At 40.3% G+C, this 14,212-nt stretch overlaps 2 protein-coding genes across 5 annotated transcripts in view; one reads left to right on the top strand and one right to left on the bottom strand.

The window, feature by feature from the left end:
• The window catches only part of slc6a17 (solute carrier family 6 member 17), a 44,865-nt gene extending 43,370 nt beyond the window's left edge, over nucleotides 1–1,495 (bottom strand). Inside the window, exon 1 of the mRNA XM_084366609.1 lies at nucleotides 926–1,495. The gene's annotated coding sequence lies outside the window, so the exon portion shown is untranslated. The remainder of the gene's footprint in view (nucleotides 1–925) is intronic.
• A 95-nt stretch (nucleotides 1,496–1,590) lies between these two features.
• Nucleotides 1,591–13,894, top strand: alx3 (ALX homeobox 3). Of its 4 annotated transcripts, none has more exons than XM_084366611.1 (8): nucleotides 1,592–1,753; nucleotides 2,602–2,945; nucleotides 3,552–3,631; nucleotides 4,763–4,917; nucleotides 7,051–7,378; nucleotides 11,680–11,954; nucleotides 12,851–12,973; nucleotides 13,151–13,894. In XM_084366611.1, exons 3-8 carry the CDS (start codon nucleotides 3,625–3,627, stop codon nucleotides 13,496–13,498), a joined length of 1,236 nt encoding a protein of 411 aa, XP_084222737.1. In that variant the 5' UTR covers nucleotides 1,592–1,753; nucleotides 2,602–2,945; nucleotides 3,552–3,624; the 3' UTR covers nucleotides 13,499–13,894. The 4 variants fall into 4 exon arrangements, with proteins under 4 accessions (XP_084222738.1, XP_084222737.1, XP_084222739.1 ...); XM_084366613.1 differs by having other exon boundaries at nucleotides 3,490–3,622; XM_084366610.1 differs by having other exon boundaries at nucleotides 3,490–3,631.
• The last annotated feature ends 318 nt before the right edge of the window (nucleotides 13,895–14,212 follow it).

Here is a 14,212-nt window from a genome sequence, read left to right as displayed (position 1 = left end):
AAATATAGCTAACCTTATTTTGTATTTCATTTTGTTTTTGTTTTTTCTAAGCAGGACGTCTCAGATCATCTCCTCTTAGCCAACACAAATCTGATTTTTTTTCGCTGTGAAAATCATAGTACAGATGATGCTTTTTAGCTATGGAAAATGTAATATTCATCCTGTGTTCGTTCCCTTGCTGTGATTTATTATCACGCAACGGGAATAGACTATTTGGCAGAAAACTGTGAAATAATATGCGAGTTCCCGATCCTGCAGTCAAAAAAATTTGAAATGCTCGTTTCATTCAATCACCGGAGAAAAGAAACGTATCTTATATCCGGAAAATAATGTCAAAATGAATTTACAGTGAGGATTTAACAATCTAAGATTTAACACACCTCAAAAAAAGTTTCCCCTGATTTTCTGCTTTTATTTTGAAGAGATAGCAACGATGAGAAGAGAGAAACTAGCCAGTAATGCTTGTTATTACACCAAACTGATAAAAAAAAAAGAGAGAGTTTAATGCACACTTTAAACATTGGTTTAAAGTAGACTATTAGCAACATTACAGTTGCTATATTATAATTATAACATTAGTAAACTATTATTAGTTTAGCCTGTAGTTTGACCAGCATTTTTACTATAATGTCACACTGAACGGTCGGATCTTAGGTGAGTGAGAAAAAAATAATGATTTGAATGATAATTCTATTTTATTAGCAAATATTATGTATTTTAAATAAATAAATAAAAGCTACAAAAACTAATTTAAATTCCCCACCATTAGATCATGATTAATTTAGCCTATTTATCTATTGCATTTTTTAATAGGCTATTAATTTAAATGGATTTTAAATAGCCTTGTTTTTAACAGCACTATTGACTGACAGGTGAACACAGGTGCCACATGTCTTGCATGGACACTTTCAGGTCATCTACTCACCGGAAACCCGCAGTGTCTGCGGGACAGGAGGACTTGCAGAGGTCCCTGTCCTCTGCCTCTGGATAATGAAAATCCTGTGATCTCCAGTCCGTGCTGTTTATCGCTGCTCGACCACCTCTAATTCAATCCAAGACCCCGGGTCAGGGGCAAAAAACCAAAAACAGCACCAACAAGATTATAGCTTAAAGTGATCCCGGCGTTTAATCGTTACATTAGCCTACTTTCCCCTCAATATGTCGGCGGAAATCCGTCAGAAATAGGCTAATTTATTACCTCAGCCTTGACACTGCTCAATAATGGTCGAGACGAACGAACAGACGAGGATATAATGTTCCCAACGAAATGTAGGCTGCTTCCACCTAAAGGAAATAGCCTTTATTGACCATTTCTAATCTAATGTTAGCTTATTTTAGCCTACGCAGATAAAATGGATGATTATAGCTAGTTTATATTTGACTTCAATCTTAGTTTACCTGAAACTAGAAGAAATGGGATGAACGATAAAGTGGGATTTTGATGGACCCGAGTTTATAACTATATATAAATATAAAAAAAAAGAAGATATCTAGCCACACATGCTAACAGTTAACTAAAGCCACGGCACAAATTTGTTTTAACGGAAATTGCAGGCTATTTTTCAGTCGACTCATTTACGCATGCGTCACCGCGCATCAGGGCCCCTGCGTCAACGGCTCCGTCCGCTCTAAAATACATTTAAGATTATTTATTTTTAGCTCTGGCTGGCGTTTATCTGTATATCAGGGCCCAGCTAGCTGATGCATCCAGATGGTTTTAGCTAAGGTGCATGTTTACGGATTCCTGGAGATTGTGAGTAAGGAGCGAGGCTGCACCGGTCTGTCCTTCATTAAGAGCCAGTCAGGGCAGAGAGGCATTTATCACGACAGACGAAGCTTTCATAACCCGGTGTTCCCGCACACACACTGCATTTCTCTCACTCTCTGAGCTACTGTGCCGAGCCAGCCTACCCATTCAGCTCTCTGTAACTAATATAAAAAAGGTTAAGTGCTCGTATTAAACTGCTAAAAAGTCAGAGGGTAAGCTAGCACCTGTATGGGTTCTTCAGCTTGCCAATGTTGCAGAGTTAGCTAGCTGCTCGGTTGCTAAGAGTGACAGATGCTTTTTTTTTTATTGCTAGTTAACGTTGACATTACAGGACAGTTTCATACTTGTGTAGTTATGCAGAAAAGATCAAATTTGCAAAAAGTAACAATCATAGCGAGCAGTCAAATTTCATGTACTGTAGGTTTGGTTATCTGTTGCAGGCCTTTTCTGCCTTTGTGGTAGCTCTGGCTTGGATTTGAACTAAGTGCTCCCAATTTCTCAAACTACAGAAAGAAAGCAACACACAGCATGTGTTGCAGCCGAAACTCTTTTATTATAAACCAACCATAGGAGAGCTAGGTCCAAATTTAAATTAACAAAGGGTGCAGGACCTGTCATAGTTGGTTTCTCTGCTCTGTCAAGCATCATGGTCCTTTGGTTTGAAGATCATCAGGGGGTTAATTGAGTAGCTGAATATGTCGTGATCTTTCCAGCAGTGAAATGAATGGAAAATAGAAGAAGTGTGGAAAATAATATTTTCATACAGTCAAATTCAAGGCAAAACAATACCATCTACCATCCATTATGAGAAACATTGGTCTTTTTCCTGACAGATACGTACCCCAGCTCATCTCATGTGTGTTGTGGCTATGGATCCGGACTTGCTGCTGACGCTCACTAGGCTCCAGTTTGCTCCATGATGCCTCATATGAGGTCACACAGAGGACAGCAACCCCACTTCCCATTCCCCCTCGAAACTTCAACCCCCATCCCTGCAGCGGACTGGCTTAAGCTTCCCAGAATGCACCTCTTCAGCCAGCTGACCCCAGGGTCGGCAGCTGTCAATCATGTCCTCAGCTGGCTCTGCAGCTTCTGGACATAGACTGGAGGATGTGAGGGAGGCCTCTGAGAGGAGCCTGGCTCTGCGTATGGGATCATCTCTGTGCATTCATGGCGGGTAATTAAATTAGCTATCCTTCTCCTATTCTAATGCAAACCTCAGGTTGAATCGCCACCCTGTACGTGAGAGGAAAGGCCCCAGGCAGCGATAGCCAGACAAAGACAGCCAGCTTGTATGAAATACAGACTTGGGCTTCATTCTAGCTGGCTGTCTATGTTCATTTGGCAGGTCGATCTTAATAACTTCTCCATCTACATGGACGATCTCACAGATTGTCACTGAAAAAGGTCAGATCTTTGTTTACTGTCCACACCCATGTTTTCACGATCATGACATCACTATAACCTTTTAAAAGTCCAGTTTTATATGATAAAGAAGATCGGTGCCTGATTCATCTCTTTCACACAGCAGTATCTGTGTTTACACATGCTAGCTAGAGGATGTAAGGTGTAACAGGTTGTGCTAAAGCCCTGCAGACTGACAGCCATGCAGGCCGAGAGGATGTAGTGGAGGGAGGGGTGGAAGTGGCTCTCTAGCCTGAGGGCCGCAGGGTGCACGGTGAAAGTGCAGGGTCACCTTTATCCACGCTGTCTGTGCCCAGAGCCGGGAGGCGGCGGGGGGAGACCTGGGACTCCCAACAGGCTGAACTGATTTCCTGTGCAGGGTCATGCCCAGGACAGGCTTGGGGGACAAGGGCTAAGGACCACGGGGAGCAGCGAGTGGAGCTGGTCATGGTATGGACGGTGAGTTGTTGCTATTTTCTGCAACTTCCCTGCTGTTAACCACCACTTATTTCCCTGCAAACGGGTGAGGATAAAATGATGTGCTTATTTAATGAAGAACCCTGCTCTGTTTTGTTTGATGTGGCAGAGAAGTCAGTGTCTAATCTACCCCGAAAAGATGGACTTTTCAGTGCATAAATGAATGGACTCCATCTCTTCGAGGAAGCCACAGACGTCCACAGAGGAGACTTTGATTCCTCAGCAAATACCATCCCCATAATCCTCTACATCTTCTGCTCTCTTGATGCAGTATTCATATAAACAGTGTTACCTGCGGCGGCTCTGAGATCATAGCGCAGACTTTCTTCCTCTTGCCCACATCTCTGGAATGCATTTACTCAGCTGGGTTTGTGAATTCAAGAGTGCTCTGCTGCCTCGGGCTACAGAGGACATGCTTGTCACGAGATTTGAGAAAAACATATCCGTGTCCCCCCCCCCACCCCACCCCCTTTCTGTGTGTACATCTTAAAACTCATACTCCCCTCTAACAGAATTATGAGGTTTTTAATGGTGGTCAGCCAGACAGTTTGACAAATGTTGGCAACTACACCTAGACTGAGGTTTACGGGGATGAATGCACATTTAAGAGTGTGTAGGAGGGTAAAAGGTGGCACTGTGGTTGTGATTAACATGACAGCGCTGTGTTTTTTAGCCCCTATGCTCTACTGACCCAAACATGTTAATCTAAGTCATGTTACTCATAAATGTCATTAGGTCTTATATCTAAGGTCACTAATCATTTTAAACTTAAAGGAGCTCTTCCTTTTCCATGCAAGCTGTCATGTCTTTGCAATTTGTGTCCAGATGAAGACTGGAATTTTCATTTTGTTCATATGTACGCTTTATTAGTAAAGATAGAAAAGTAGTTTAAGAGATTTATCTGAATAAGATTGTCAGCAGAATTATAAATGCTTTCCTGTCCTAAACTCTTTGTTATCCTCTATTTGTAATTGAAATTCTGATTGAAAGTTGGACTTTGTACAAAAAGCGATCCAAGTAAGAATCTGATCTCCGTTGGAGCCACTATTCACAGCTCCATATTTCTTCCTCCCTACACTTGGATCTGTAACGTGGACGCTTTTGATATTTCAGCGCTCAGAATGGATTCAAATGGGGCTTATGAGGCCTCTCAGCCCAAATGGACCTCATGTTTACACACTTGTCCATCAGCTGAGCAGCGTGCGGCCTCAGGTATCCAGAGAGATGGTGAGATGTCCCCAAGATCAGCGGTACCGCGTCTGAACCTGGTAAGTGCACTGTGTTTAGACGGGGTTTGTCTAGATCGGAGATAACATGTCAGTATCCCAAAGCCTTTTATCTCACTGCTGAGTCTGACTCTTTCTGGGGATATTCAGTCAGTTATGAGCTGGATGGTAAAAAAATTAATAACACATTTTGTGCTCCGTGCCATGGACAAAGCCTCTTTTTCTGCTTTTACTTTAGTTATTATTATTTTTATATTGACTCCTATCAAAACAGTTGTCAAGTGAGATCAAGTGAAAAATCCCACAAAGACTTAAGAATTATATTGCAGTAATTAAAAACTGTATTTCACTGCAAGCAGGGACATGTTATGACCATCATAACTATTGTTTAGCTGTTTCCATCATTTTATAAGGGACAGTCAGTGTTATTCAGTACAGCCACAGGAAATCAGCGACAAGGAAACGTCGAGCTGAGTTAGTGTGCGTGTCGGGAGCCCGCATCGGCGTTGTACAGTAAATTAGTGTTTTGTGTTTAATCTGTGTGATCAGTATGTTAATGATAATATATTACGGCCTGCCATTGTTGTTCGGGATGTTACATTATTGTCAAAATTGCCGATCGATAAACTAATCCTTCTGTTTTAAATAAGAGGTGAATTCTGATACGTTCTTAGTTTGAAATAAATATTTAAATTACAGCCTCCAAAATCGTCATATTGTAAAGCTGTCTGTATATTCAAATATAGTTAAATAAGATATACCGACATTTATGTTTTCTGTTTGATCGCCGACGCCTTTTAAACGAAAGTTATAGTGTTTTTGTTTTTTTTCTCTCTTTTTGGGGGCTGTTCAAAAAACAAAACAACAAAAAAAAGTCGTCAGCCGCAGTGAGTATACAGCTAAGTACATTATCTAAATAAAGCTTTTACGTTTAGTTTTTATGAATTAAAATGTAATGTTTGCCTAGCATTGTTTTTGAATCCAATTTATTTTCCACGTTGGTTTGAGCTCGGCAGCGGTCTTTTACACTGATTTTCACATGCTTTGTAATTGTAGTCATTTTACATTTTTTTTTTCAAGATGAGCCCTTTTTAATGGTCACACAGTACACTACAGTGAATTTTGTAGGCCTATTTTTTATGTGACGTAGACTATCAGTGCCTTCAGCGGAAGGACACATTTATTGGCAGTAGAATAATGCATCGACATCTAACGTGAAAAACAAATGTAATAGCATTATATATTCAGTGTGCTGAGCGCTTCATTGTGCGTGCGGATTTTTTTTTAATAAAGGAAAAAGAAAAGGTCTCTAAGGCTATATGCAAAGAAAAGATCTAGGCCCAGTCGTTGCGCGCCTTGTATGAAATAGTAAAGTAAATAAAAATAACAAGGAATAGCTACTCGAAGTAAAAGTTTTATAAAGTATATAAGTCAAACAAAAAACAACATACGTTGTCGTAGTGGAAGTAAGAATAGTGCGTTTTTATTCGGTCAGTTTTCTGTGCGTAAATGGTGTGTGTGTGTGTGTGAGAGAGAGAGAGAGAGTGTAAAGAGAGAGAGAGAGAGAGAGTGTGTGTGTGTGTGTGTGTGTGTGTGTGATAGAGAGTGAGAGTGTACAGAGAGAGAGAGAGAGTGTGTGTGTGTGTGTGTGTGTGTGTAAAGAGAGAGAGAGAGTGTGTGTGTGTGTGTGTGTGTGTGTGTCTGCTTCTCCTGTCCTGCTTCATTTGGTGATTAGAGCCATAACAATATATGAAATAGGAATTAAATGGTTAATTGGAGGGACAGAAACCACACGTGATTGAATTTTTGGCGGATTATATCAGACTGCTGGATGCTGTAACAGACACCCCAGCACACACACATAAACACACACACACACACACACACAGCCTCTCTCTCTCTCTCACTCTCACTCTCTCTATCACTCTCTCACACACACACACACACACACACACATACACTCACTCACTCGGAGAGTCCAATCCCGGTTTCACGGGTCTTTGTTTCTGATCTGTTAAATCCCACCCACTTGACATGAACACAGAAGAAGAAAAAAAACCTCTCACTCAGGCGCCCACACTATCAGCGCCCAGTCGCTGCTGTTGTCTCTGCTGCTGCTGCTGCTGCTGGAGCCGTAAGATGGACACGGACAGTTGTTTGCCTTTCTCTTCGCAGAGCAGCAGGAGGACGCCGGAGAACTCCCCACGACTGGAGCACAGCGGCTCCGGCTCCTTTCTCCACTGCGATGAGCTGCAGAAACCCTCGCACCTTCCTCCTCCTCCTCTTCCTCACCGACTCAGCCTGCGCGGGGATCTGTACGCCACCGCCATGGGGAGATTTGGTGATGTAGCGGCGGCGGCGGCGGCGGCGGACTTTACGCACGGCGCTGCCTCGGCGAACCCGCCCGCCTCACCGTCCAAACACAGCAAGTTCTTGGACAGTATAAACCAGGAGCAGAAGGGCACAGCGATAAGCGGCAAGTTTTATGAGAACAACTCGGAAGGTAAGTTGGAGAGAAGTTGTGTGCTTCACACGGAAAAGAAATGAAAAAACGAGTTAAGATAGGAACAGCGAGTAGGGTACTTACTTAAATATAATAATATAATAAAGGGGTGACACTTTTTCTTGGTATAACATTTGTCCAAAGTATATTTGTATGATGAACATTTTTTTTAATAAACGTTTTTTTTTATTTTAATAAGACATTCATACTTGAAAGGCATAAAAACTGAAAGTAACTGATGCCAACATTTTTCTAGTTTTGAAGCCAATCCTTCCATGAGCATATTTGTTCCAATTTTGAATTAAAAGAATGGCCTTCCTGCACAGGATAAGCAAGTGTAAATATGAATAAACGGAAGAATTGGAATAATAATCTTATCCTTTGCAAAGAATGTAAGAAATTAAATGACACAGATCCATCAGTTGATTGTTTTTTAAAATCTTTGTCAATGACCCAGTTTTTTTTTCCCGTTTGCCGGTTTTGTTAATGTGCCAAAGCCAGTTTTACTTGTCTTTTTGCAGGTGATGGTTGTGATAAAAATGTCAGCAAGTTTTCTTTCACTTGACAGTCCTTGATGTAAAGTGAGAGAGGTTAAAGGTCAGTCTGGCAGCAAGTTGGGTGTGTCATTGGGCTACTAGTCAGCAAACCGCTCTATAGGCCAAGATTTAGCTTTATATTTCTGTATTTTAGCCCTTAGAGTCTCTCTATCACTTTCAAATATTTCTTATTCTTTTTCTATGCAAGTTTTTTGGTAATTTAAAACATTAGAAATCAGAATTGAGTTTGCATTTTGCAAGCAGCTCAAAGGCTGTCAGAGGTATCAGCTTGTAAATGTCCATCTTGGGAAGAAAAGTGACGCCTGTATATGTTGAACCGAAGCCTGGAGAAATTATGTGGTCTTCCACTTTATTTATTGGTGTTGATGATTCTGCAAAGCAACAGAGGATATGAGCGCTGATAAGGTCTTTGTGATATCTGCGTCCAGAATAATATACAACCGCTTGATTCATGTTTCTGCCAAAGACAGCCGATAGAATTTTTTCACAATTAGTTACGATAATGATATCAGCTCTCCTGGCTTAAAGTGGACTTTATTACTTTTCTTATAAATTCAGTGTAAATAAGCGAAGGAAGGCATGTAGGTTTTGACCATTCCTCTGTTTGCATGCGTGCACACACACGGCACACACACACGCATGCTTTTGCGCTGACAATTGTTCAGTGATAGTTTAATTTATTTTGTGAATTATTAGCTTTATTACTGAAAATAAGTAGGGCTTTGCATTTTTGCATGTGCAGAATGGAAACTGTGTGTGTGTTTGTAGCCACTCGTACTACTTAATGTTTGTGTGTTTTTGAGTTCGTACACCTTCAAAGGCAGACTCGTCTTCCTGTTTTGTCTACAGTGGGAGGAAAGTTTAGTGATGGTAGGACTAGCCCACTCATTTATAACCCTTCGATCACCTTAACACGCTTTGAAGTTTTAATTTAGTTTGCAATGATGTTTATTTTACATTTGTGCAATTGTAATACAGAATTAGAGAATTTTAGTAAATCGGTGAGATGACCTCTATAAAATAGTTTCACAATGAATTGCTTAATTTTTATAATAAAAACATATATTTTTCCAGCAAAAATGCCACAAAGTTTTTCACTGTTTTTACCAATTAAAAGCATTCAGAATGTGAAAAAAGTTGCCTGTTTTGCTTTTACTCATCGCGGAAATTTGAGGCTTTTAAATATTTACGAAAATGTTTAATACTATATTTGTTATATCACTAAATTCTGATTTACATGTATTACATTCTCAGTAGGATATTTGTTTTTTGTCTTTATATCTGTGACATATCTGCCACAACATATCACACACAAACTGTATCCACAGGTACAATACATCACTCACATTTTTTATATTTTCTACTACTGTTGAAATACTTTTGTGAATTCAGCAGAATAAACTCTAACTAAACAGAATGAATTTCAAACTTTGCTATTAAAGGCTAAGATCATTTCATCTTTTCACTATTTTTATTTATAATTATTATTTTATTATCTATTTATTATCTGCTATAATAAGTATCACGGATTTAAAACCAGTAACTATTGTATATCCATTAAAGAAGTAGAATGAAACATTTGTGTTAAAAACTGAGGTACCGTTTTGCAGAAATTGAAAACCTGAACGTACAGCGCAAGAGAGGCCTGGAGAGGAAACATCTTAAATTTCGAATGCGACTATTTCAGCTTTTTTTTAAAGTTGATCCCCGCGCTCACAGCGTGATACTCCTACCTACACAATTTGAATTTCTCCTCTATTTGCCGTTTCCCGTATTTCATATACATCTCCAGTTACACTGCAGTGGAGGCAGAGCGGATGTGGGTGTTTGACAGGGTAAAAGCTATACAATGTCCTGCGGCCCCAGTTTGCAATCTTAACGCAGAATATTTTCAGCATGGACTGCGGCGTGAGGTGGGATCTAATGGACACGAGGAAATTAATGTTGCATTGAAAAGTGCTCTCTGTTGGGCCCCATATTGAATTAGGAGAACAGCAAAGTAGTGTCTCGGTCACCCCCAGTGAGTGAGTTTCCTGCAGATGGATGCAGAGTGAGTTTTGTTTTGGAGCTCAGGGTTAAACATAATGAACATGTACAGCATCCAAACACTGCAGGAGGGAAAAAGCCCTTTGCATGGTCTGTTAACAGGAAGAGAAATAGTGCTTTCAGATTTCTGGGAATGTGGTCAAATGGAAAAGGCAGAATGTATATTATTAATTTAAACAATCTTGTTCTTTATCAGATATAATGTTGTCAGTGCTGCATTCTTGTTTCTTGCTTAATGTTGCTTTTTTTTTTTTTTTAACTTATTGCCTTGTGGGTTTAATTCAAGCCAACTCACTGAGAGTCCACTGCCTAAATAAGGGTTGTCTGAGATAATCACATTAAAAGGTCGTTTGGCTGAACTAGTCTTGTGTAGTTTTCTCAGGCGTCTCACAGATTTGAGTTTGGGAATTAGATTGGGAAGCATAAAAAAATAGATTCAAGTTTTTAATTTTTATATCTCACAGACAAAATGTTTGATGTGACACCCTCTTTAATTTAATTTTATGTGTAGAATGATAAAATGTTGCTCTTAAAATCCGACAACTGTGTGCCAGAACCATATCCAGGTCAAAGTGTGCTGCGTAATAAAGCAACTTTAAACTATTACTCTGGCAGTGACATTGAGAGAGGTTTGTCATTTTGTTGCTTCCATAGAACTGATCTTTTCTGTACAAAAGTTGTGTTTCTCACCCTAATATATGCGATTTCCTCACAATTTTAAAAGATATTTAAATTGACTATAGGTGTGAATAATGAAATGGCTTCTGATATGTTGGTGGTTTTTCTTGGGGTCAAACTCAATCCTCCTGAAACCCTACAAAAGAAATTTCAGACTTTTTTTTCTCAAGAGTGTCCGACAGTGACAACGATGGACTCCATACAAATGTAGTAGAACAATTGACACGATAAGTGATGTTGAGCGCCGTTTAGCTCAGTTGGTAGCGCAGGCGCTTGATGTAAAGAGGCTTTGATCCTTGCTGTAGCGGCCCTGGGTTTGAGTCCCGGCCTGGGGCCCTGTGCTGCGTGACACTCCCCCTCTCTCTCATCCTATTTCCTGTCATATCTTCAGCTGTTCTATCAATAAAGGCCAAAAAGATACTTAATAAAACAATTGGTGATGTATCGGTTGCATCTGAGGACTTTTCTTTCTAATACAAGACAGAATAAGTTGCAAAAATGTCTCACTTTGGTAAAATAAAGACAGACAGTAAAACAAGTACATTGAGCCTGTATGTTGCACGAGTTGCCAACATACAAAACATATTTCAACAAAATGTTCAATACACATACAGTAATAGTGTTTGATGTTTTTACATTATTTAAGGTTTTTACACCAAACCTAATGTAACATTATGGTATTCTGGAAATTATAAGGTATAGCATAGTTAAATTAAATAATTTAAGTGATATATCTGTACATAGGTCAAAACATTGCAAAATTTTGCTGAATTGTTAAAGCAAGTAGCCGGAATTCTGACTGCAAACAGCTGGAATTCTCATCACTCAACACAATGTATGTAACAAAGGATCAGACTTAAACAGTGTTAAAAGAAACAATCTTCATCTCTCAAACCCATCAAACAGTGAACTGATGCCAATGAACTGAAAATAGAAATGCCAGATGTTGCATATGAATTCATATTTATTTTGAAATGTATACAATTGTCTACCTTTTTCTGTGTACCCTCCATGTTTCAGTCAGGGAGAAAGGACCTCCAAAGACCATGGGCTATCCTGGTATCGGCACAGATTGTTGTGGCAAGCTGAAAGAGCCAGGCAGCGGTTTACACGGGGACTCTATCGCTGACTCCATTGACCTATCAGGCAAGAACAAGAAGCGGCGCAATCGCACCACCTTCAGTACCTTTCAGCTGGAGGAGCTAGAGAAAGTGTTTCAGAAGACGCATTACCCTGATGTGTACGCCCGGGAGCAGCTTGCCCTGAGGACCGAGCTCACAGAGGCCCGGGTTCAGGTGGGTGCAAGGGCCACTCCCTATTTTTTAATTTTTTTTAGCTGTTATAACATTTATTAGCCAGTCTAGATATTCATTATGATATCTGCAACATTATTTTGCCAAGTCAAAACTCTCATTCAAGATATTTGTAATTATATTTTGACAAGTGAAATTCAAACCACTGTATGCGTACGGGCTCACTTTCATTCTGCTAAGTCATAATGTAATTACAGATATCTTGAATTAGAGTTTTGACGAGGTGAAATGACCTCGCAGTTATGTCAGAAGTTGAAAGCAAGTGGGAGCAGCGTGCTATTCAAACATGCTATGGCTCTGTATCCATATATCAAGCTATTTCACTGTCAGTTTTGACAGGGTTTTTAATGCTGCTGCTTGTGCATGACTTCATTAATCAGCAAGAAATGCAGATGATTTAATTTCTGTAACAACACGATACACAAAAGCAACCGCCACTGCCTCTGCTGACACTGTTCAAATTCTTTGCTTGGCCAATATGCAGTTGGAAGCCTCAAATTAGCAATGTCATATCCATCAATTCGGATTAGTCATAATGATGTCTGAGATATAAGAAAAGTATTATTTGGAGTAGTCAAAGCTGAATTTGATATCTGCAATCACCATTTAGGATGTTTGACAAGTTGAGTGTAATTTATAGTGGCATCACTGCTGATACCTGTGATTTAGTTTTGACTAGTCAAACCTGAATTACACATATCTCTAACTGTCTTTTGACCAATCAAATTACGTTATAGATAGAATAAAAATTCAACAAGTCAAGATAATGTAATATCTGTAATCTTAAGTCCACTCAAACTTATAACGATACACAGAAGATAGTTTTTTTTATTGTCTTCTGAACCTTGCGTGTCATCCTATATTTTTGTATTTGACAGGTTTGGTTCCAGAATCGTAGAGCCAAGTGGAGGAAACGGGAACGCTATGGGAAGATCCAGGAGGTCCGCAACCACTTTGCTACTTATGACATCTCTCTTCTCCCTCGCCATGACACATACCAGGTGAGCCACTGCAGATCTTAAATGACATGTAATGATGTGTTGTTTTGTTTTTCAAGCTCAATCCAGCCTTTGCTGGCATTGTATCTTGATTTTGTCACCATAACAAATTATGAAGGTTTTCCATGTTCATTTTGTCAAATTTAACATGTGTCCTCTCCAAATTCTCTCCCTGTCCAGATGCAGGGCAACCTGTGGCCGGGGGCAGCTTCTGGAGGAGGAGGTGGTTCAGGTGCTGGCTGTGTCCTAGGAGCTGACTCCATCCCGTCGTCCTGCATGAGTCCATACCCTCACCCCCACAGCAATCTGCAGGGCTTCATGGGCATGCCCCCATCCCCTGGCCATCCCCACCACCACCACCCGCCTCACCATCCTGGCATCAACGGCCTCTACTCCCTCCACAGCTTCCCAGGAGGCCTCGGGTCCCCTTCCATTGAGGGGCCTGATGCCGAATACAAGCCGACGGGCCTGGTGGCGCTGCGGATGAAAGCCAAAGAGCCAGGCAGCATCCTCTCCTGGCCTACATGACCACAACAGTGCCAGCTCCCCCATTATGCACTGACTGAGCCAAAGCATATTACATTCCCGACCCATAGACAGAGCCCGGTGTACACACCCACCTCAGCATATGACTCAGATATTTCCTCTTAACATTTATATAAGCCAACTTGGAGTCTTGTCACACTTCAGAAGATCTTGGAATAGGAGTTTCATGAACATTGAGTGCTACTTGAGCCTCTTGCATGAAAATCCAACGCATTAATGGGAACTTTCAATCTTAGTTTGATATCACAATGCTGAAACCAAAGAGGAACAATTATTTAAGCATGTAAAAATTGTAATTATCATATTAATCATTGTTTTTTTTGTTTTGTTTTTTTTGTCTGTTGTTCTCTATAGTGTGACCAGTAATAAAGGCCTCCATCTAAAGCATCTGTCTTATTCAGTAAGAAACTATTTTTGGGGAAAGACTATCAAAAAATTTAACAAAAATAGTCTCAGGTGGAATTATTTTAGCCTTGACATGACTCTTTTAAAATAATGGTAACCAAGAAAGTTGACCAAAAGTCTGTGTCACAATTTAACTGGGAATGTGGTCATGAGGCAAAAATGCTATGCAGGCTGTGGTTGCCATAAACACAAAGATTTCCGCTGTGCGGGAAGTGAGCTTCTCTGTGTTTGGGAAGCGCACAGAGAGACCGTACATGTGCAGCTTGCTTGGCCTCACTCCAAGAGGCCTTC

The sequence above is a fragment of the Pagrus pagrus genome (assembly GCF_965226575.1).
Source record: "Pagrus pagrus genome assembly, chromosome: 11".
Taxonomy (NCBI): domain Eukaryota; kingdom Metazoa; phylum Chordata; class Actinopteri; order Spariformes; family Sparidae; genus Pagrus; species Pagrus pagrus.
This window is presented reverse-complemented; position numbering and strand designations above follow the sequence as displayed.